Raw genomic sequence first — 23268 nt, forward strand, 5'->3', positions numbered from 1 at the left:
CTTGTTGTGAAGGCTAGCCAGTTACAACAAGGCCACATACCAGTTTGGCTCCAGAGTTAACCTAAATATTTAATAGGATTAAGCGAAAGCCTTTGATTGGAACAAAAGAACGGACTGGGCTGTGGTGATCCTTGGTACACTGAGGCTGACAGCAGAGAACCTTGCTGACCTTGCTCTCTCTTAGGGCTGTTTCTTCCCAGGCCAGGCTGGTGACCCCAGCCTGGTATTGCTCTTCCTCTGGCTGGTGATTTTTAAAGTGGCATGGTGTGTTTGGAGCAAGGAGCTGGGTAGAGCAAATTTTAAGGAACTTAAAAGTTCTCTGTTGTTTATGTGGGAAGCAACTGATTCTGGGCCAGGAAGGAGAAGCAGGAAAGCTGACAGAATCACAGAATGGTTGGAAGGGACCGCTGTGGTCATCTGGTCCAACCTCCCTGTTCAAGCGGGGTCATCCCGAGCATACGACACAGGATTGCTTCCAGATGGTTCTTGAATATTTCCATTGAGGAAGACTCCACACTCTCTCTGGGCAATCTGTTCTGGTGTGTGGTCACCTGCACAGCAAAATTGTTCTTCCTCATTTTCAGGTGGAACTTCCTATGCATCAGTGTCTGCCTGTTGCCTCGTGTCCTGTTACTTGGCACCACCGAGCAGAGCCTGGTTCATCCTCTACACCCTCCCTTCAAATACTGACAGACATTGATGAGGTCCCCTCTCAGTCAACTCTTCTCTAGGCTGAGCAGGTCTTGCTCTCACAGCCTGTCTTTATAAGAGAGGTGCTCCATCCCCTTAATAGTCTCTGTTGCCTTTAATAATCTGTGTTGCTCCAGAAGCTCCATGCATCTCTTTTACTGCTGTCAGGGAATTGAAGTAGCTTGCTTCACTTTTCACCACCAGAAGGAGTAGCTAGGGTTGGTGTTTTGATTGATGCTACTGTTGCAAAGTCCATATAAATAGTGATGGAATTAGCATTATATTATATATTAGTCCATATAAATAGTGATGGATTAAATCTCTTCTGTAACTGCTGATAGCTCTGTGTCACTCTCCAGGAGATCTTGGCAGCAGTGACTGTAGTGTGGTGCTGGTGTCCTGTTTTACTGTCCTGAAAAGGCAACTCTGGCATTCTGTGCTGTCTGTGCACGTGCTCTGAGGTCCACCAGACAGCCCAGAGCTCTGCACAGGGTAAGGGTGTTGCTCTGAAGCTGCCCAGAGGACCTGTGTGTAACATAACTCCTTGTCTCTCTGCTTTCCCCTTAGGTCCCGTAAGTGAAAGAAGATGGGGTCTGGCTGCCTAAAAGTCACCAAGTACTTCCTCTTCCTTTTCAATCTCCTCTTCCTTGTAAGTATTTTGAGCATCTGTGGAGTAAGAAGGAAGGCCTGGACCAAAGTTAGCCAGAAGATGTTTTTTTTCTGGATGTTGGCCTAGTGTGTTCATTAAATCAAATAGCCGGAGTTTTGGAAGGAGAGCACTCCTGAATTTGGGGGATGTCAGAGCTCCTGTGTTAGTCTCAGGTGTGCCAAGCAGCTCCACTCCCAGTAGCCATCTGCTTCCTCCAGTGCACACAGCTCCATTCCTGCATTGGGAAGGGAAAGCAGGAGTTATGGGTCCTTTCTGGAAGGAGAGTAGTTGTAACTACTTTCTCTGACACATCTGGAGCAGCAGCTGAACTGTCCCTGAGCAGCAAAGCTACAAAACCTGCCAAGTAATGGCAGTGCCCTCCTAAATAGGCCAGCCAGGCTTCAAAGAGCAGCTCTAATTTTGTTTGAGTCCCAACGGCTGGTTTTGATTTGTGACAAGATGAATTAGTCCAAGTCTCCTGTTTGAAATGGAGTTGGGAGGTGGGGGAGACTGGGACAGGCTTGTCTGGGGAAATAAAACAGCCCACTGGGTGCAGTTATTTTCAAGTGTGAGGTTTAGCAAAAGACTAACTCCTTTTGGAACAGTTTGGGTCTGGGAGGGCCACACACATTCTTGCATGCATCTCTCTGCTGCCTGGATGTTGTATGTCCTGTGGGCAGTGATGGTACTGTTGGTGATGCCTTCTTGCAGTGGAATAGTATGTTGGGGAAGTGCAAGGTTTCAGCTTTCCACATGTCAGCAAGAAAATAGCCTGTCTCATATCGGTATTCTTTGTGCAATGTGTAAGGAAAAGGAGGGGTCAGGCTGGGAGAGAAGGGAGGGGAGTGAATCATGATAAGGTGAGCTTTCTGGTCTCTGTTCCTGCACACAGCTTCACTCCTGCTTCCTGCACGGCTGCCCTGTGCTGGTAGCACACAGGATGAACTTGAGGCACATCTGGATCTGGCCTCCCTTGGCTTACTGTGCTCACTCTTTGACTCTGTGTTTCCTTCCATCCCAAGAGTCGGTGACTGCAGTCTAATGGTCCGAAGTCAGGGGTGCTCAGAGCATCCATGGGGAAGGTTCTTGGGAAGGAGAGGAGAGGGATGTCAAGTGCCACTAGGTCTTTCTGAGTATTTAGTCCACTTTAAAGATAGGAAAAATCATCTGAGTCCAGGTCTGTCCTCCTACTAGTGCAGGACTCCTCTACAGATATCAGTATTCAGTCTCTCTCCTCTCTTGAAGAAATGATACATTTTAAGAAGCATATAACAGCCAGTCTACCCTGGGAAGCAGAGCTGTGTTTGTTAAGACAGTTTGAGTCTTACTGAAGCCCAGTATCTGGCCACTGTCTAGTTTTCCTTAATGCCCAAACCTCGGGCTGAGTTCATTAGTTAATCTCTGTGTAGAGAATGTTCTTTTCAAGAAAGCCAGCCTAGCATATAGGAAAGGAGGAAGATGACAGCCTGAAATACTGCTGTACCTTAAAACACTGTCACTGTTTTTGCTGTATGCTGTCTAGGGTCATTGTGGCATCTTTATTCTACATTTTCTTTCTCTCCCTGCTCTGCTGAGCCAGGCATGGTTGCTGGCAGCCTGTGGGGAGAGGTATGCTCGCAGGAGGCAGAGTTGAACTGCTTTGTTGGGCTGACCCACATCCACGCTGCACTTCCCTATATTTTGCAAGATTGTGAGGATGGCAGGCGCTGAATCCCTCTCTGGGTCCTGGAGAACTCCAGTTTGAGTACTCCTGTCTGGGTGGCAAGTGACTGGAAGTTGCTGTTCTTTGTCTTGTGCATGCCCTGCTCCAAGCCAACTCCTCTGGTGTAGCACCCAGACCCCTCCCTCTTGTGGAAAGCTGGTCTGATTCGCTGAGCTGGACCTGGAGAGTAAGAACTTTAGAGTAGGATGTATTGTGAGAAGGTCTGTGCTGACTAAAGGGAGAAGCTGCTTTAAATGAGCTCTTTAACCCTGCTGTGCAGCACAGGCATTGTCTTCCCCTCAGACTGCTCTGTCAAAGTGAGGCATCCAAAGCCACTGTGTTCTGGCTGAGCTTGATACTTCTCTAGAGTGAAGATTTTGGGAGTGCTTGTGTCTTGAATGAGGGCAGGCTTTTTGCATGTGCCAGATGTTGGGGAAGGTGGCATACATTACTCTCTCCATCTCAAAGGAAGTAGGTGACCTGAGATGTTTTTCCATTACTGTTGTTCAGGGTCTGAATTGGGGAGGGTAGTTGCTGATTTTTGACCTTATACAGTGTGATAGAACTATATTAATTAGCAGAGAAACTGCTTGTATTGTGTTGCTCTCAGCACAGAATGCCTTGTGCTGGTTTTCTGAAGGTGCTGAGCTTTGTGAGGAGCGTGCTTGAGCAAAGGTGAGCACCAATGCTGCTGACAGAGCCCTGTGTCTGCTCTGGACCTTGAGCCGAGCCTATGTGATTGCACCCCGTACAGGCCAGCCCTGACTGGCTGAAGTGTGCTCTTCAGCCTTGCTGATGATTGAAGCCTTTAGAGAGATGCTGGTGACTCTTTTTAGAAGTTAGTCATTGAAATAGCACTTCTCTACAGCTCGAGGTCTGCGAGAAGGTCGCTTGCTGTAGCTGAAGTAGTTCAGGGACTTAGTGGTATTTTGCAGTATTGGAGATTTATTTCAGGGAGGGGTTTGACCTGCTTTGGTTGAAGGGAAGAAGGTTACTTGGGCTGCCTGCCTGCTTGCTAGAAAAGATACCAGATAAGCTTGGAGTATAATCTTAGTTTCCTAATCAGAATTTAACACGTCTGCCTTCTTGGCTAGCAGACACGTGCTGCAGCACATGCTTCTCCTTAAAGGGAAGACAGCTCTGCAAGACAAGTTTAATAGTCTCTGGAAACTATTTGTTTGGAATATATAACTGTCTTTCCTGCTTCTAATCCTTCAGTAAATGCAGCAGAAGGCTGCTACCTAAAGCAAAGCCTGCAGTTTTAGAGCCTTTCTGTTCACCCCTGTGCCAGATTCAGTGTTGCATCACACAATCTGAGCATGAAGGAAAGCAGTGCTGGGGAAGGAAAGCTGGGAACCCCCAACTGCTCTTTCCAGCAAGATGAGTCAGCTCCATCACAGCTCAGTTTTTCCAAGCCCCTCTTGACTACCTCTCTGTGGGAAACTGCTGACCCTATAATGAGGGATCTGCATCCTTCTGGTTTGGGTGTAGCAGAACATTTTGCTGAAACTGGGGGTGAAATCTCCACCCGCCAGCGAGGAGGGGAGACAACTGTTCCCCACTTCAGGAGTTTACAGCAGTGGAACAGAGGAATTAAACTCCATGGAAAGCAGATGTGATTTCTTCTATGAAGGGTCTGAAACCCAGCCAGTGGCAGAAACAGCCTTGCTATACAGTGCAAACTCCTGAAGATGCCGAGCAGAGATATTATCCTGATAGGAAGTAAATACACTCTTGTTAATGGGACAGTATTTTCTCCCTGCCTGTAGTTATTGTCTTCCTGCCTTCCCCTTGTAGTGTTTTCCATAGCAGCTCCTGGCAAATGCGCAAGTTGTGGACTGGAGCAAAGATCAGAGTGAAAACAGGCCTTGGATAGTCTGCGCACCTCATAACAAATAACTTCCCAGGAACTCTGCTCAGCAGCCCTTCTGTGTTTTGTCAACAACAGCAAAACTTAGGTGACATATCAGGGTCAGTGAACAAAAAGCTCAGTTTGCATCTTTGTTCAAACAAATGTTTATTAAAGCTATAGTTGAAATGTGAGACTGCCTTAAACTGTCAGTTCAACAGTTCTTGATACTACCAAGTTTGAGAGGAATTTTTAGGTGTCCCAGCTGTTGCATGTTCAAGGGGCCTTTCTGGCTTGATCAGCAGACTAAGCATTGTGAGCAGCATGTTGGGACATAAGGCAAGGGGGAATGGTTTTTTTTCTGGGGTACAGCAGCTACATTCTTTCTGTAGCTGAGTCAGTATGCTTTGTAGGTGGGAACTTGCTTGATTACTTTCTAATGCTGTCTCCAGAGCTAACTACATTATGCACCTTCTGCCAAGACAGGAAAGCTTGCAAGCAGCTTATTTCAGGCTGTGGCTCTATCTTTGTTCAGAAAAGCTTCTTTTTATGAGCAGCTGAAGCCTAGCGTAAACTTTCAAAGTGTGGAGCCAATGCCTGTCCATGCAACCCTCTCTGTCAGCTTGCTTTGGGTAGTGGTTTGGCATTTTCCATGTCTCCCAAGTATTGAAACATTATCTAATGAAGCACAGAATTGCAATCTCTCTTTCGCCCTGTTAGTTTATTTCACTTCATCCTATCTTGAAATCCTGCTGATGTGAGAACAGCTGCTTGCAGTCCACTTGCAGTTCTTGTCCACTCCTTGTTTCTTCAAAGCCTATTTTGAACCTTTGCACAAGTGTTTTCCAATCCTAGCTGGCTGAACAGCACAGTTTTCAGCTTCTTATCAAACCTGAAGAGTTGCTGATACATGAAGGCTAAAACAGAGCATGCTTCCCCTCACCTTTCAAAGTGGGATGGGAAAATTTTAGCATTTCTTGGCTGCTGAATTCAGTGTCTGGATTCAGCTGAGTCCTTACAGGGACGTATTGCTCTACTAATCCTTGCCCTACATAAGACTGTGTGGTGAGCAAAGCAGAGGCCACAGCTAATGTTTCATAATTCTTGACTCTGCTGAGGCTCAGGTATTCTACCAGAAAGTAGGGGCCAAGCCTCTTGGGTTTCTCTATTAAAAAAAAAAAATTAAAAAATTAAAATCATGTTTGTCTTGCCTTGGTTCTTCACAGAAGGAATGCACTTACCTTTTGCTTCTGAAAGCACTGTTCTGGCAGCAGGGTGTCTCTTCCTCAGACTGTTTTGAATGGTCCTCCTATACAGCATTATGTACTATTAAAATACTGTGTGAAAAACTGCCAAGCAGATCTTGGGACTCCTGTGCAGTTGGCTGAGGCATTCTTCCTGGAGTTGTGCTAATCCTGTTTACCCTGGGAGGAGTACCATAGGGGAGATGGGTGGGAACAGCCAAGGAATGATTGTTTTTAAACTGGAAGTATGGATAATAGTGACTGCCTCCTCTTATGAATCTAAGCTTATAGCTTCCAAAAAAACGTGTATGTTTTGTTCTTGCTCTTTCAGATTCTGGGTGCTGTGATCCTGGGATTTGGAATATGGATTCTGGCCGACAAAACGAGTTTCATTGCAGTTCTCCGTAAGACTGTGGTTTTTTCCATCTTCCTTCTTTTTCTAAATTGGCTCTGTTCTGGGGTTGTGTTTGACCGTGGTGTTGTCTAGGAGCAGCAATACTTTTGTGCATGGTCTGTAGCCTGAGCAGTAAGATGGTGTTTAGCAAGATGGGATTGTTACCCAGGCGCATGGTGAAAGGGAGCAGCCCTGGAGACACAGCATTCCTGTTAGTCTTGTTGATTGAAACACCGATCAGACTGAGTGAGACTACTGCCTCTTCAACCAGCAATCCAAATATTTTGTCTTAAACACAGGGTCCAGTATTTAATCCTATTTTCACTGCATGCTCTGTATTTTCACAATGATTTCCTTATTACCATAATGTGCAAAGGCCCCCAATGCCTTAATGCAGTTTCATTGTGTGAGTCCTCCACTGTTTTCTTTCTGTAATGATCTATTTCAATTTAAATGTTCTAAATGCCGAAGAAAGTAAGTACCTGGTTTTATTGATGCTTCATCTGCATTGAAAGGAGATAGTGTGTTTGTTGCTAAGCAGTAGAGGAAGCAGATTTGGAGAGTGTGTGTGTTTGAAGTGCTTTGACTACTAAAACATACTCTTGATTATGCTTGATGAGACTTACCCTGGGCATCAGAGGTGTTCCGTATTATGCAAGGAGCTTAGCTTTCTTTCTCTAAAGTCAGCCACAAACTTTGACTTGAGTCTTGAGGCTCTGCTTTCTGCAAAAACCAAAAACTGAGCTGGCTTAGCAGAGTCTGGGCTTCAGAGGACTGTGAGTGGACTTCCAGCAAATGAGTATCTCGGCTCCATCTTTCACAAGCTCTGCTTCCTTTGAGCTCTATCCTAGAAACACCTCAAACTTTTCTGCTTGGTGGCTCTGGTTACTTGTTGTCACTACCTTCAGAATTGCTGAGTTGGGCACCAGCCTCAGACAGTGCAGGAGGGCTGCCTGCATTGGGGAATGAACACTAATGGCATTCATAGCCCTGTTCCCAGCTACACTGATTCCGCAAAGGACTTTATCTCCCGAGTCCTGCTGAGCACTCTGACCTGGTTTGAAAGGTGCTGGATGGAGAAGACACTCTTGCTAATACCATGCGTGCAGATCTGCTCCTTATTCTGCTTTTGCGCTGTGGCATCGGGCTTGCTACTGCAGTACTAGAAGGTCAGGAAGCACAGCAAGGGGTGTTCATTAATAAAGTGGGAGCATGAGCAGAAGCAGTACACTCAGCCTAAATGAGCCTGTCATGGCCTGGCTGTTTGCAGTACCACTCACAGTCTGAGATGTGATTAGTACCATTGGGTCAGTAGCTGATTCCCTCAGGTGGATGGGTGTTACAGCCACTTGTGGAGGGATAAATCCCTGAACTTGGCCCTGTTTCTTCTGGGCCAAGTTCAGGGAATCTCTGCTAACAGAGCATTTAAGAATTTAGTTTCCTTCCTGGAGATTTCCAGTATCAGCTCTCTCCCTGCCCCCTCACTTCCTTTCCCATGCCTTGCCCCTCTTTCCCTCTGCTTTAGTAACCTAGGCATCAGGGAGGGCACCCATCTGCTGCCAAAGGAGCCTGTTGTACTTGCTTGGCTGCCTGCCCAGCACAGGGGAAAACACGGAGTGACGGCAAACAGGCAGGAGTTGAATGCCCTCAGAGCCTTCTCTTGCAAGACAAGACTATTGCCAATGAGAGCTGCATGTGTGGCTCTTGTCCCCTGACACTATCAGTTCTCCAAGGGGTCTTTGAGTTGAAAGTACCTTTTTCTTTCTTCTGATAAGAATTTGACAAAGCAACTGCTTTCTAGTGCTGTGGACATGCTGCAACTTGAACACTGACTTGCATGATAGCTGAGCTGATTTTGAGGGAGGGAATAGGGTAGACTTGTGAAGGCCACTCCTGTAAGGCTGCTGCTTCAGTAAATGCTTTGCAGTATCAGCACATAACCCGCACAGCAAGTCACAGGACTGGTGAGGAAGCAGGATCCTGGGTTTGTGGCATGTGTCCAGCCAGGGAGGGCTGGCTGAAGTGTCCTGTGTGGCAAATGGATCTGCTTCACTTCTTGATAACTGAACTTTCTTCTGTTCAGCATGTTTTAGGGAAAAAAAAGTTTAGAACCTGGTGGCTAGTGCCAGGTATCAGAAGCAGGCGGAATTATATATTATGGGGGAGAGTATCAGTCTGGGCTTGATTATCTTCCTTTAACATATTTCAGGGGAAGCTCAGAGGAAGTTTGCCTCCTGAGACTTCCTTAGTTCAGGAAACTAAATGCTGAGCTCTAAAAATGTTATTTTCATTAATCACTGGACATCCAGAATTCCCCTACACTCTGTAGCTTGCAGATATAGAAATGTCTCTTAAAGATGAGGTTTCTAGTTACTGTTTCTAGACAGAGTATTACTTCAACTTTTGTGCTGTAATGCAAGAAATAGTCAGCTGACCAGCTCAAATGTAAGAGTATTTCTTCTGTTGCTTGCAGTACTAAATGCTGAGGGGAGAGGGCTGACATGACCAGCATAATCTGAAATCATCTGACCTAAACTTGGTTGAAAAACTGTTGAGCATTCAGAAATTAGAAGACGTTAGAAACAATAGCAGGGGATATCTAGGTGGATTTTTAAGAGTAGCTAATTTGGGTATTATGTCTGTTTTGATCCTGGAATAGCATCTGTTTGTAGGGTGTTGTGCACAGGTGCTGCAACAGCCTGTGGGAAGTGCCTGGTCACAAGCCATTCAACCCAGACTTGCTGAGTAACCTGTCACATCATCTGTGCGCAACACTAGCTGCAGCTTGCTGCCTGTTTCACTCCGCAGAGTTAGTTTGTCCCAGTGTGTCTGACTGCAAGTGGATAAGTGAAAACAGAATGGCTACAACAAGAAATAGTGCTTCAAAGTGAAAAGACTATCCAAAAATGGGGTTTAGGACTTGGAAGAAAGCTTCCCTGAAGATAGCAAAGGGAACTGAAGCAAATGGACAGTAGTTATGGAGTAGATCATCTTTTATGTTACTGTTACTTGAAGTACATTCATGAGGGAGTAAAATTCCAGTAAGGAGATAACTTTCTCCAAACAAGGTTCATTTGTTTGGCATGACCTTGAGTCTTCCAGACTCTGGAGACCTGCAGGATGGCTTTTAAGTCTATTTTCATCAGAAGACAGCGAGAGGTATCTATCTGTCACCGTGTTTGGCGCACATCTGTGCTGTCTGTTTGGAGTAGACAAAGACAATTATTAGTAGATAAGGATGCAGTTCTATAAATGGTGATGGCAGACATATTTTTTTGTCTGTAGCTAATGTTGTTCCCTCTCCTGGCTCCCACAGAGATGTCATCTCCCTCCCTGAAGACTGGTGCATACATCCTCATTGGTGTTGGGGCACTTACCATGCTGATGGGCTTCCTGGGCTGTCTTGGAGCCGTCAATGAAATCCGATGTCTCTTGGGTCTGGTGAGAGTATTCATGCCTGTTTTAGAGCCAGCCTTTAATACATCTCCTGCAGAATATCTGTTGGATTGTAGATGGGGCTTCAGTCTCCTGGGGATGTTATTTCTGCTAGATCAACTTAGATCTAGTTCTTAATTTGCACACATTAAATTCTCCAGCAGTCAGACTGCAGCAGAGCTCCTCAGACACTGCTGATAAGCTCAGAACTGTGAATGGGAGAGGATGTCACTGACACTTGCACACAGTGGGTTGAGGCCTGCCAACTGAGAAGTGTACCCTGTCCCCCTCATCCTGACTTCCCAGTTAGTACTGTGCTCTCAGTGTTGGAAGAGCAAGTTCCAAGGGCAGTGAAAGAAAAGAGGAAGAGTGACAGTGTCCTGTTATGTGACATCTGTGGAAAGTGCAAGAGTTGAGAGAAACCCAATTAGGAATATCCTATATGTCAGGGCCTCTATTCAAACAGTTCATCTATAGGAAGCTTTCTGTCCATGATAGGTGAGATGATACCAGCTTCATACACCTCAGCCTGCTACATGACTCTATCTTATTCAGAGTACAGATGTATTGCATGGCACACACTGTGTGTCCTGGTATTAGCAGCATCTCCTTGTCTAGCAATAGTACCTGCCACCATTTAAAAGTAACCTCAGCAGTTTGCTGGTGGATCTTAAATTTAGATCCTCAAACAAATAAAATAGCATTTTTAAAGGGTAATTGATTTTTTAAAAAAGCATATTAAAAAATTAGGTTTGTAAAATTGACTCTTTTTTTTTTCCTGTTGCGGCTTGAGGTAGGCAGAGTCCAGCTGATTGATTGAGGCTGGAATGGTCTGCAAATGGAGTTGGCTGTGGGAGAGAGTCCCAGTTGAGATGACACAAGCAGAGAGTGCGTGTAAACCCTTTCCTTCCTGAAGGCTTTCTGTTGGCCTAATAGGAGAAGTGCTGAACTGCACTGGTCTGATGTTGGTCCCAGCCTTTTCCTGGGAAAGCATTGTTGATAGCAGAGTTTGTCTGTGGGCAAGAAGACGTTGGCTCATGTTGTGATTTCTCGTGTATATGAGAGTTGTATTAACTTTTATATTCAGACCTTTCAAACGATTGACAGTGATCACATATTGTTTTTTGTTTGCAGTACTTCACCTGCCTGATGATAATCCTCTTAGCTCAGATTGCTGCTGCACTGGTCATCTACTTCCAGAAAGAAACGGTAGGTCTTTATTACCATGCATCTTTTCCTTCGTCTTGGCTTAGGAGAAGAGTGATACCTAGAAATTCTTTCTTCCAAACTGGGCTATCCTGTTAGCAGGCATAAATGGATTCTCCTTTTCTCTATCCCAGCTCAATAGCTTTGCTGTTTGATTTTTCTGTATTTGCCTCAATAGTGCTGCTTTCTCAAGTATTATGAAGCTTTATTTGATATGGAGGCTGTATTTTTGGGTGGAAAGAGTGAAAAAAAAAAAGTTCTAAAATGCTTTGTAGCACAATTCCTCTTGATCCTGCTGTAGACAACTATTTGGGCATGCAGTAGCAGTGGTTACTACCATGTTGCCATCGCTGGTGCCTTGAGGAGTTACCAGACTGGGCTCTTTTCTGACTGGTCTTCTTCCTTGTGCCATCTTGTTCTGTCCTTTCAGTCTTTCTGCATCTGTGGGTAGAACTCTTCTTGGAAGAACTGCCCTCTTTCCACAGAAGCAACCCCAAATATCTGATGGTTCCTGTTCTACAGCTTTAAAGCCAAGTGGTTTAATATTTTGAAGTGGATCCCTTTGTCAGGAAGGCAGTTTCAGTGTGTGCTTCTAGAGCTCCAGTATGCTTCGTAGTGTAAAAGGGAACTACCTGTTTTTGAACTACCTAATAAGCATTGCAACAATCCATCATGGGTATAGGCTCCCTGGCCAAGGCAGTGCCTGATCAGGCCTTCAGCTACTGCATTTATGCAGTGGAAACAAGTTATAGCTGTGGGGTCACTTCTGGTACAAGTTGTGGGTAACCCTGTCCTTTGCTGCATAGCTGTATGTACCACTGTATGGCTGTCCTTGCCTCTCCTGAGCCAGCCCTTTAGCTGGATGGTTACAGAAAGCAGAACAGTTGAGGAAGTTATGGATGGGGCCTGGTGGAGAAGTTTGGGTCAGGGGGAAGGTGCCTGCCACCAGCACAACTGATGTAGGCTTTGTACTGTGGTGAGTGAGCAGCTGTTGGCTGGGTTCCTTGCCAAATGTGGTGTGACTGTAGCTTGCTCTCTGGGCTGGCAGAAGCTGAAGGAGAAACTAAAACAGTGACTAAAAGTGGTGTGTAAAGATAATTCTCAACAAACAGCTCTGACTAATGCAGATATGGAGGTGTGGGGATGGGCATTCCCCTGCAATGGGGAAATGTGACTTCAGACCAGGAAATTCTGTACCTTTGTTAACATTTCTCCTCCATCTGCCAATCTACTCTAGAAAACTCCAACTTTTAAGCTGTAGCTCTTCATTTAAACCTCATCAGACCAGGGGGAGTTTAAAAGTGCTGGGGGTTGTTTTGCACAGCTGTTGGAGTGACTGAGATCATCACTTTTACAGATCTGGGAGAATGGTCAGGGAAGCTGGGCTTTGAACAGATGCTCCTGTTCAGTCCCTAATGAACAAAATTAATGGAAAAGCTCTTCTAGAGCTATTCTCTTTTCAGGGATCCTCCAAAGTACCTGCTTAGAGCACTAAGAAAAACTGCTTGAGGAAGGTCTTGGCTGAAACCTCCAGCACAGTGTTTTGGGGCTGCGCTTCAGTGCTGCTGTGCAGTCGCTCTGCTTCACTGGCTGTACGTCATCCCAGGGCAGCTTGGAGCACAGTGAGGCACACTGAAACTGCTCAACAGCCAGTCCCTAGATGTATCTATTGTGTTCTTTGTGTTTATTTCTTTCTGACTTCAGGAACTTGGGTAGATATAAAACAAGGAACAACAAGGGTGAAGGAAAAGATTTTGGATCCAGAATGCAGCAAGGTGATCCTCACTCCTTCACTTGTAACTGAAGTGTTTTTTTCTATTGACTCACTTGAAGATACTGTTCACATATCTATTCCTTCTTGGTGTCAAAATCCTCCCCCACACTGACAAATGAAAGTATACTGTAATAGTGTAACTGTAAAAGGCTGAGCCTCTGACAGGAAGGCCTCTCCCATGGGCATTGTTAGAGGAATGCCCCTTCAGACTGGAATTGCCCAGTACTTCTGGAAAGCAATATTAAAACAATATTTGTTTCCCTACACTTTTTGGTGACTGAAACTGTGGGGTGGGGTTTTTTTATGGACAACAACATAGTAACATCCCAAATGCTGCAAATGATATTCTGCATTGTGAACTGAATGTTGCTATCCTCTACATCTAGTGGATCACAAGCCCCTAAATGTGTGAGAGCCTGGAAAAGTTTTCTCTTGGCCTAGTTCACACAGTTCTGTGCAGCTTGGCTCTGAGTGCCTTGAGTAAAGGAGAATGGTGGTGTTTTGGGAATAGCCCAACTTGCTAGCTATTGTTTCCAGCAAAGAGGCCTGTGTGATTGCATGCAGTGACTTGTCTGGGGTTATGGACTATGCATGAGTTTCAGAATCTGAAGTAACAAGGCAGAGGAATGTTCCTTTCTGTTTTTTGAGCCTGCTTTTGTGTGCAGGCTAGATGCTAATAAGTGCTGAGGGAAGGATCTAGCTTGCATCTGACAGGGACAGGATAGATGACTGTCAGTGTCTGATAGGGGAAGAAGCCTGCACAATCCATTGTGTGATGAAAGACCTGGTCTTGCCTCTGGCATTCATCTTTCCCCATCTCCCTCTTCAGTAGCCCATGTGCTGGGGGAGACTGACAGCCTTGCTGCTTTCTGGCAGTGCGCTGTGGCTTTGGTGCCCAGGATCTAAGTGCCCCTGCTTTGAGGTGGTGGGATTGTGCCTTTGGACACTGGGCTTGCTAGAGCTGGGAAGGAGCAAGAAGCCCCAAAGGCAAGGGTAGCCATTTCCTGAAGCATTCATGTCTCACACAGTGCTAAGTCCTGAAAGCTTTAAATGGGTGAAGATGGTTAGGATGTTGAAAGCCTGCGTGCTCCAAGTGCCGTTCTAGCTTCTTGCTCTTTCGGTTTTCCTCTGCCAGGTGCTTAAGGGTGAACAGCTGCAGATGCCTGTGTTTTCCCTTTGGGCTGCCCTATGGGTTAAACCCACAAGCAAGCTGCATGTGTGGTTCCAGAACTGTGCCATTGTTTGCATAATATTCCCCTTCTCTCAAATTGCTTGTTAAAATACCTAGGAATGCCTGATTTTTTTCTTTAATTTGAAATGCTTTACTTTTTGAAACAAGAACTGTTTGCAGGACTTCTTGCCCATTTTTTTATAAGAGTAAGGGTAAAGCAAACATACAGCTTCCCTTTGTAGCTGTGGTTGGAGACATCAGGTTCAAGTCCTGTCTGTTTGTGGTGGGGTCCTGGGATTGTTGCAGAAGTGGCAGTAGGCTCCATCTGACCCAATAGCAAAGGGGCTAGGTGGGCCCAGGGTAGGAAAACAAACCCAGTTCTCCTTGCTTCCCTCTGCATGTGGAGCAGCAGTGTGCAGGAGGGGTCAGGGTGGGAGCTCAGAGGTTCAGTAACTGATAAGGCTTATGGCAGCAGCCACGGCCAATCTCATTAGTGAGAACCAGGTCAGGTTGCCTTGATTTGAAGGGAAGGAAAAGGGGAAGTGAAGTAATTAAAAGGGGAAGAGATAGACATCATGAGAAGAAAGATCATGCAGCTCCCATCTGTCTGGCCTGACACAGCTGATCCCAGGGAACTGAGCTGCAGTTTTCCTAGGAAGAGGAGTTGCTGATGTAGAGAAGCTTCTCTCAACAGTAGGCAGTGCTTCCTTTTGCTAAGTGTCCTGGTATTTTCCATGGTCATTGAAAATGCTTGATAGTAAAAGAAAAGAGAGAACCCATTTTCACTGATTTGAAATATGCTGTAGCACCATCAGTCAAAAAGGTAATATGTGGGATGGGACATCCTGGTGCTTGGGCAGATGTAACTGTCCTATCCCTCAGGCAGTCTAATGGCACTTTTCTCCAACCTCTTGTGCATCTGGGTCTGTCCTTAGTAGTCCTCATCTACAGGCTGGTTAAGAAGAGCTTTGGAAGGAGGTGGGAGGAAGAAGGTGAAGGAGTCTGCCAAGTGGTAGCTTGCACCTCTCATCAAACTGAAGGATGTTGTAAATATCTCTGGAAAAGGAATGGTGGTGAAGGGATGATTTGATATACCTGAACTTTGTGATAAGACTGTTAATGAGCAGTTTAGGTAGTTTTAATACTTCCTGTCTAAATATAGAAACAGCACTTGTGGGAGTTTGGGGAGAGGTAGATCAACACCTTGTGAAAAAGGCAACTTTCCATCAGCTGTGTATCAGAAAACCTGTCTGCATTCATAAGCAGGGTGGCTTACACCCTCCCTGAGCAGTAGAGATGAACTGCAGTGGCAGAGATCCTGGACTAGGGTCTCATCTGCAGTACAAAGTTAGAAACACATAACCTGTGAGTCCTTAAGGCAGTGCTGTCCTTCAGCTTGCACATCTGTCTTGTCTGGAGCAGGCAGTTAGTTGTTCAGCCTGTGTCTTAGCAGGATAACCGTACCCTATCTGTTTCCTTAGTGCTCATCTGGTTTGTAGGCTTTCCTCGTGTCCAGGCAAGAACTTGCTGGTGCTTTGGCTGTTACAGCAGCAAAGCTGCTGTCCTTATCTGTACTTGTCAACTATTTGCAGCCAGCTTTTGTGAGTGACTGTAGCTTTATATATGTATCTGAAACACCAAAGAAAAGGCTACAAGAATTGATATCTAACTCTCCTGCCTCCTTTTTTCTTGCCAGTTGAAAGTTGAGTTGTCTGACATAGTTGTAGATCTGATTGAAAAGTATGACCCTTCGGATGAAGATAAGAGGAACTTGCAAGATGCATGGGACTATGTGCAGACACAGGTGAGTCCTGGGGTGCAACAAGAGGTACATGATGCTATTTGTCAGTGCAGGCAATGACCTTTAAAGCTAGGCTGAGGACAGAGAAATAACTATTGCACATTGATCTGGCTGGTCTACAAAGTGGCCTGTGAGGTTTGGTGCCTGCAGACTAGAAAATGGTCCTGCTTCTGTGTCAGAACCATTCCTGCCTGCTGGGTGTTAGAGCTCGCTAGTGTTGGCTGCGTGGCCTAATGTATTCAGCCTATCAAATGACACTAACTCTTCTCTTTGTCTGCTGGGCCTCCTGAATACTAACATGTGTGAAAAACATTTTGCACATGATGTTTGTAGCAAAAAATCCCTAGTTTATTGCCAGGCAAGTCAGCAGCACCACCTGCCTTACTACTTGGTGCATGTTGCTTGCTTATTGTGCTGGTTCTTCTGCAAGTATCAGCGTTCTTGGGAGCCATCCAACTGCCCATGGTTTCTGTTTTAGCATCAGGGTCAGCTCTTGAGCAGCTAGAGGGTATTCAAGCACACTGGAGTCATGACAGCTGTTTACTGCCAAACCACAAACTTGAGAGCTGGCTGGCTGGGGTAGTTAAATACACAGCCAGCATGGGACTGATGTGTAGTAAGTACAAGTAACAGCATTTGTCTTCTGTCTGTTCTTTGGTCTGCAAAACACTGACCTGCAGTATTTCTCCTCCTTGGAGAATGATTTATGTATGTTTTTTCACTCTACTTGCAACTCCTTGGTAGTGAACTCAAGAGAAGCCTGATTGTACTGTAGAAAGAGGCTACTGCTTGAACCCTTCTTTTATGTAGGAGCAGAAGAAAAAGGTTTTGCAGAGATGGAGAATTTGAGAGTTAAGAGTCTACTTCGTCTCACACACTGGAGTTAGCATTTGAAAGGGGGTGGGGTTCTGTAAACTGGGAGTTTAATTCCAAACCTCTTGTGAGGGAGATGTAGATCCTTCTGGAAGCTGTGTCTTCACAGCACTCTTTTGGAAACCAAATGCTTGTCCTGATGTGGATGTTCAGCTGTTTGTGTCTCATGTTTGTTATAGCAGAAACATTACTTTTCCTTTCCGAGCAAAGAAGGCTTTTCCCTAAACTTCTGCCTCGACATAGACAGCCTTTCTGCTCTGCACCACAGGGCAAGCACTGGCATCCATGCTTAGGATCTTACTCCTTGCTAGACTTCCTGATGTGCTTTTCCCTTCAGCAAGTACGGTTTCATCACGCGGCCGTGTAGGAATGTAAATGTTTCTTTGGATGGAAAGTTTTCCCTCTGCCAGTTCCAGCTGGTCCGTACTGCGCCCAGGCGGACGCTGGTGCGCGGTGATGTGCTGGAGCTTGGTGGCATGGGGACGCCATCGTGTGGTGGCTGCTGCTGCCCCGGGCCACAACTGAGACCGGGGCCCTTGAACTCTTGTTTTGCTAGCAGAGTGGCTCTTTAGTAGGAAATAATGTCCCCGTGTTCTGGACAGCTCTATACATAAGTAACCAGGGTGGTGTTCAGTGCAGCTAATTCATCCAAACTGTATGGCCTGACTGGTGTTGTATGCAGAGCTCCTGAGTACTTCTGCCTGCCTATTGTCATGTGCAGTTATCTTGCCAGTGCAAAGTGTAAGACTGTAATGATCTCTCTCTCATTATTAGATTGCCTGCTGTGGCTGGACTGGAGCAAAGGAATGGGAAAATAATGAGATTCTTAGGAACAAAAGCAATACTGAGTATCCATGCTCCTGCTCTAATAGATCTAAGGACTTAGTGGAAGGAAGAGGTTTCTGTAGTCTGGAAGAGCCTCTCAATGGCACTGCAACATATGCTGACTGGCCTGTTCATGAGCAGGTGAGTGAGTATGTCTGGGCCTTGTGAAGCTTCCACTGAGGCTGTCTTGTCTTTGTTCCCCATAAAATTTAGCGCACTTCTTTCATGTCCTTACTGCTTGAAGTACCTGTGGAATTCGGGGCAAGGAGGGATAGGGTCACAGGGATCCTGCCATTTTCTGCAAAAGCTTCCATGAAACGTGGTATAGCATGTAACTGGGATAATTCCTGCATGCAATGATATGCTATGATTTGAGATCTTTAGATCCAGATTTGAAAATTTTAGATCCATGCTTCTCTACTTTGTGGCTGTGTTTTCTCTACAGGGATGCATGGATGGTGTAGAGGAGTGGCTGAAGGACAACCTTGGTATCATTCTTGGGGTTTGCACTGGTGTTGCTGTTATAGAGGTAAGTCATTTCCTGACATGAACCTATTGTCTTATCATGGAGACTTTTTAAAGGCAAAGCTGTTTTCTCAAGTAATAGACACCTGGTTTAATGGCAGTGCAGTTCTAGCTCTTGGTTGTGTCTGCCTAAGTGTGGCTTTTGTTGTTTGGATCAAAAATCTAATGAAGCCTTGTCTACTTGTGGTTCTGCCTGCTGTATCTGACTTTTGGCAATTCTGTAACCAGAATACTGAGGCAAGCAAAATCCCACTTTAGTGAAATCCCATTTGTTGCCTTAAAAAGCCCATAACATAGTTTCCAGATTAAGTCACATCGTTATAAAGCCAAATTTTTGTCATTTCAGTTATTTGCCTTGCAGACTAACTCTGTTCATCTGTATGGTGTCATTGAAAGATGTTCACTGTATTCTGCTCCCCCGTATCACCTGTGCTTCCCACCTTATCTGTCTGGTTGCTGATTTTGTTCCCATTCTTCATACTTATTCCAGCTGCTGGGGATGATACTGTCCATTTCACTTTGCAAGAACATACACAGCGAAGACTACACCAAAGTGCCCAAGTCTTGAGCTGGCTGACTCCAGAGCTACGGCACCACAGAGAAAGGAGCAAACAGAACATTCCTGCCTCATACCCAGACTGTCCAACCATTGACCATTATTCCTGTGACATCCCATTTCTGATACCACTCTGCTAAGAACTGTTAGAGCTGCAACACAGCCTGATCTTCTGGCAATAGGGCCCTTGGGCCACCTGCATCCTGCCTCTGGATTATTTCTCCTTCAAGAAGCAGAACTTAAACTGTCTCGTGCCACATGAGACACCGATTAACCTGAGGGGACAATGCTTTTGCTGCCTGCTCCATGTTAAACAATACTCTTCATATCTTCATTCTACAACCCACTGGACCTAACATAAAATAACTTTTCTCTCCCTTGCTCTTCTGCACATCTTTTCACCTCCCCCCTGAAGTCCCATGAGCCAGGAATTCTGTTGAGATTCCAGTGCTTTGGTAGCTTCACTTGCTTCACTGACTTGTGGTGGTAACTAGTCATGCTTTATAGGCCTTCTCGTCCCTTGCAGTTGACCTGATTCAGCTCCTACTATACATCTTCCAGCCTAGGTTCTCATCTGAAATGCAGAGTGCTACTGTCACACTTGCTTCTCCTGTTTCTGGAGTCAGCTATGCCTTGCCTTCAGTGAAGCTCTTCCCTTTGAGTGTGATGAGAAGCCACCAGGAGGGAGCCAAGCCTACCTATTTATTCATAGTGTGACCTGGCAGATTGTGGTGGTGGTGCTCAGCTGCTTCTGGAATGGATCCCTTGGGTTTTGGATTTGACGCTTACGTGTTTCTCCCATTTGCCTCTATCTTTTCCTCTCCCCCTAGCTCTGCTTTGCTGGCTCCTGTCAGCTTTGAGGTTACTTCAGAGACTGCTGCATACTGTGGACTCAGCCCCAGGCTGGCTCTGCTGTTTGCATTCTTGGGTTGCCAACTTTATAGAGATTACAATTAATTTGATTCTTCCCCTGCTCCTTTATGAACATAAAATTTGTTAGCTGTGGATTTAGATGTGAATATGGAGGGATCTGACTGGATTGCTGATGCTGTATATTGGGAATACCACTGATATCAGTGCCCAGTACAGGTTCTGTAGCTGGGATGCAAAAATAAGTTGCTTTTATTTCAGTTGTCCATTCTTCTAACTCCACTGTGGTCTGGAGCCATGGCTGCATCCTGAGTTCTGCCTCAAGTGCCAGCACTGCAGCAGATAAGTAGCAGGTTCTGCAGTTGGGCAGGCTGCAGGTTTCTGTGCTAATGGCTGGGCTGTATGTTCTATTGAGCCAGTGGTCAGCAGCAAGGAGTGGTGTAGACCAGAAGAAGGTAGGAAATGCACAAGAAACACTGCCCCAACTGCTTACATAAAAGAGCTGGGTGCAATTCCTCCGTTTTAGAGGTGTCTTGGGCACAGCAGATTTCCTGCTGTTACACAATGACTGTGACATCAGGAAGCGGGATGGGTGATAAGTGGATGGTCCTTGCCAGGGACAAGGTAGTTGGTGAGTGAGCCTTTGCCTTACAGAGGTGGTTCCAGAACTGTCTCCTGTCAGGGGTGGGGCAGGTAGTAATAACCCTACTTGGTAAAACCTACTTGGTTTTCCTTCTGGGGAGAAAGGCTGGTGCAGGGGATCAGGTTCCCCAGCAGTGGGTCCCTGCTCTGTCCTCATCTTTGGACAGAGCAATGACTGGGGAGAATGACTGGGCAACTGGTTTTTATGGAGGTCTGATAAGGCTTTGCAATTCTGAGATATCTGCCCCTTCCTGCACAGATCCTTCAAGCTGACCTTTTCTATAGCAGAAGGCACCTTTAGCAGTAAAGCTTGCTAGCTTTTGTAACACATAGTCTATTCTCTAATGTGTTCTTATTTGTAAGATTCTTGTTCAGTTACAGATGCCAATGCTGAGCAGCAAGTAAAAAGGAGCCCATTCTGGATTTCCTTTTTTGTTTTTGTCTGTTTTTAGCAACATCTTCCTACTGGAAGAAATGCATGTACAGATATAAAAGTCTAGAGGGTGAATATTTCTGTAATAAAGACTTTGCTAAAAAATATATATCTCTGCCTGTGACTTGTGTATTGAAGTCTTTTCCCCTTGCTTCCTCTCCACCCCTTTCTGCTTTTTGTGCAGATCACTGACATCTTGTTTGTTCAAAGTACCAAAAGGTCTGATGCGCATGTGTGAGACCAGTGTGGGCTGTAAAGATCCTGCCCAGCAGGGGGAGGTGACAGTTTTTCTGGGCTGTATTCTAAAGTAAACTTTGTCTTGTTTTATGAAGTACGTTTGTCTTAGGGTGAGTTGACTGAGTGATAGTTCCTTGAATTACCTGCTATCTTCTAAGCTAAGTATTTGAAGATGTTGCTTCAGATCTGCACAGCTTGAAGTTATAAGCCCTGGGGACTAACTCTGATGAAATACAAGCTTGCTGCTATGCCCACAGTGCATACAGCTCTTGCAAGCTTAACTATATCATTTTTTCCTACTCAATTTCAGTAGTATTCCTCAGCCCCTGCCCTGCCACTGTGAGAAGGAAGAAACCTAGATGGCCATTTTTCATTGTTTATGTCACCACATGCTGGCCTTGACTGAAAAGCTCTTCAGAAGTAGATAGACCAACTATATAAAATCTTGCTTTTCTCAGCTAAGCAGCTCAGAAGTGGATATGAACTGGATCTCAAAATTCTTTCAGATCCTGCACCATATTGGTGCATCTGGACATATGAAATGGCTTAGAAGAACCTAAGGTACTAATGAATTTTGCAGCTTTAGGAAGTAGTAAGCATGACCTAAGTCCTCATACATGTTTTGAAAAAACAGAATGAAGTTTGCAGAGAAGGTACTGGGGTGCTACCAGCAAACACTGGTGGCAACTGGTCAAAGTCAAGATTTCAGGAACCCTGACCAGGTGAGTGCAGAGCAAGAGGGGCTTAAATGGATGCTGGAACCACAGCAGTGTGCAGTGATCTGTCCTACCCGTGAGTACAGCTTGTTCCTTTAGGCTGCCCGGGGCTGTGCTTAAGGAGAGCTTGGTTCTTGGTCACATGGAGTCTCCCCTTTCTGGTTGCTTTCCCAGAGCACCCTGCTGTAATCAGGTGGTAATGCTTTCCCGGGGCCCCAGGACTTAGAGGGCCACACTTCCTGGCAAAACTGCCAGCCCTGACCAGATGGCTCCTAGTGGGGAAGGACGCTGCTGGTTTCCATTCAGCCTGTTGTGGAGCTGGAAGGAGAAAGTAGGGGGCTTGAGGACAATTGCTTGTCCCCACTTGGGTCCCCAGCTGCCCGAGCTCTGTGGAAACCACTCGCCTTTGGCCGCTGGAGGGAGGTGTTCCACCAAGAAAACCCAGACCGGGCTGCTCCCAGGGGAATGAGAAGAGGACACTGATCGCTTCCTTTTGCTCCCAGTTACTCCTGGCAGCAGGGTAGCTAAATTAACTTGTAATTACAGATGTATTCTCCTCGTAAACGATTTGTGCTGCATGCTTGGCATTTTTAGGGATAATTTTCCCTTCCATTTCTTGGAGAAGCACACGGTTGGATATCTTTTGTTGCATGTCTTCCACTACTATGAGAGCTGTGTTTTCCTTGTGTTTCTGCTCTGCCTAGCTCTGGAAGTTCAGCATGGGTATTCATGGGAATTCCCATGATGTTTCTTGTCCCCATTTTTTCCTGTTTCCCTCCATCCTCAGTTCCTTTGAGTTGTCAGTCTGCAGGAAAGGAGACAGCATTGAATACTTATAAATTTGATCTAAAAAAGATTCCAGCAAGTCCTCAGACCTTCAGCGATTAAGAAATCTGCTGCTGCTCTTTGGTCCAGGCTCCCAGCTCCTCTCCTGAGGTGGAGGTTTGCTGCTGGAACTGGAAATCAGCCTAGCACTCAGAGTGCTTGGGAGCTGCAGTGTTTGTCTAGCAAAGCCCCCAGGGCAGCCTCTGCAGAAGCTCAGCACATGGAAGCATTTTGTGCACAGCCAGTGAGCTGCTCTGTAGCTGTCCCAGGCCAATAACTCATATTGCAAGAGCAGAGTTGTGACCACCCTGTGGCCTGAAGCAAGGCCCCCAGTAATGAACTGGCGACGTTTCTGGTTCTGTGAGATCAAGAAGCACTCACGAGCTGCTATAATTCTTTCCATTAGGTGTTTTTTTATTTGTTTTGGTGGTTTTTTTTTTTTTTGGGGGGGGGGGGGTTTGGTTTTTTTTTGGGGGGGGAGGGGGAGGGGGGGGGGGGTTTTGGTTTTTTTCTGGAGTGGGAAGAGGAATTGCATTAGTTAGAGTGGCTAAGGGTAAGTCTGTAGGTCACAATGCATCTTGTTTTCTGCACGGAACATACTCACATTTAACATGTGGCAGCTGTTCTTTTCCCTGTAAGTCTCCCATGTGTGGTGGTGTGGCTGGTCCCTGCCAGCTTTGTTCAGAAGTCAGGCTGAATGTGGCAGACTTCAGCAAAGCCTGGTTTCTGGCTGCCAAAGGGCAGACTGCAAGTGGTGGTGTCAGACTCTGACATTGTTGAGGAAAGTGAAGAATGGGCAGCCACAGGGGCTCACTGCTGAAAAGCAGAGGACCCTGGGATTCCCAAATGCT

At 45.8% G+C, this 23268-nt stretch overlaps 1 protein-coding gene across 1 annotated transcript in view; it reads left to right on the top strand.

The window, feature by feature from the left end:
- Positions 1–20748, top strand: part of CD82 (CD82 molecule) — a 38411-nt gene extending 17663 nt beyond the window's left edge. Inside the window, exons 2-9 of the mRNA XM_041402102.1 lie at positions 1258–1339; positions 6466–6538; positions 9845–9969; positions 11098–11172; positions 15811–15918; positions 17563–17754; positions 18059–18142; positions 18629–20748. Coding sequence (XP_041258036.1) covers positions 1277–1339; positions 6466–6538; positions 9845–9969; positions 11098–11172; positions 15811–15918; positions 17563–17754; positions 18059–18142; positions 18629–18706 — 798 coding nt within the window. The 5' untranslated portion in view covers positions 1258–1276 and the 3' untranslated portion in view covers positions 18707–20748. The remainder of the gene's footprint in view (positions 1–1257; positions 1340–6465; positions 6539–9844; positions 9970–11097; positions 11173–15810; positions 15919–17562; positions 17755–18058; positions 18143–18628) is intronic.
- Positions 20749–23268: the final 2520 nt, after the last annotated feature.

This window comes from Onychostruthus taczanowskii, unplaced genomic scaffold, assembly GCF_017590055.1.
Source record: "Onychostruthus taczanowskii isolate IOZ18803 unplaced genomic scaffold, ASM1759005v1 scaffold1, whole genome shotgun sequence".
Taxonomy (NCBI): Eukaryota; Metazoa; Chordata; class Aves; order Passeriformes; family Passeridae; genus Onychostruthus; species Onychostruthus taczanowskii.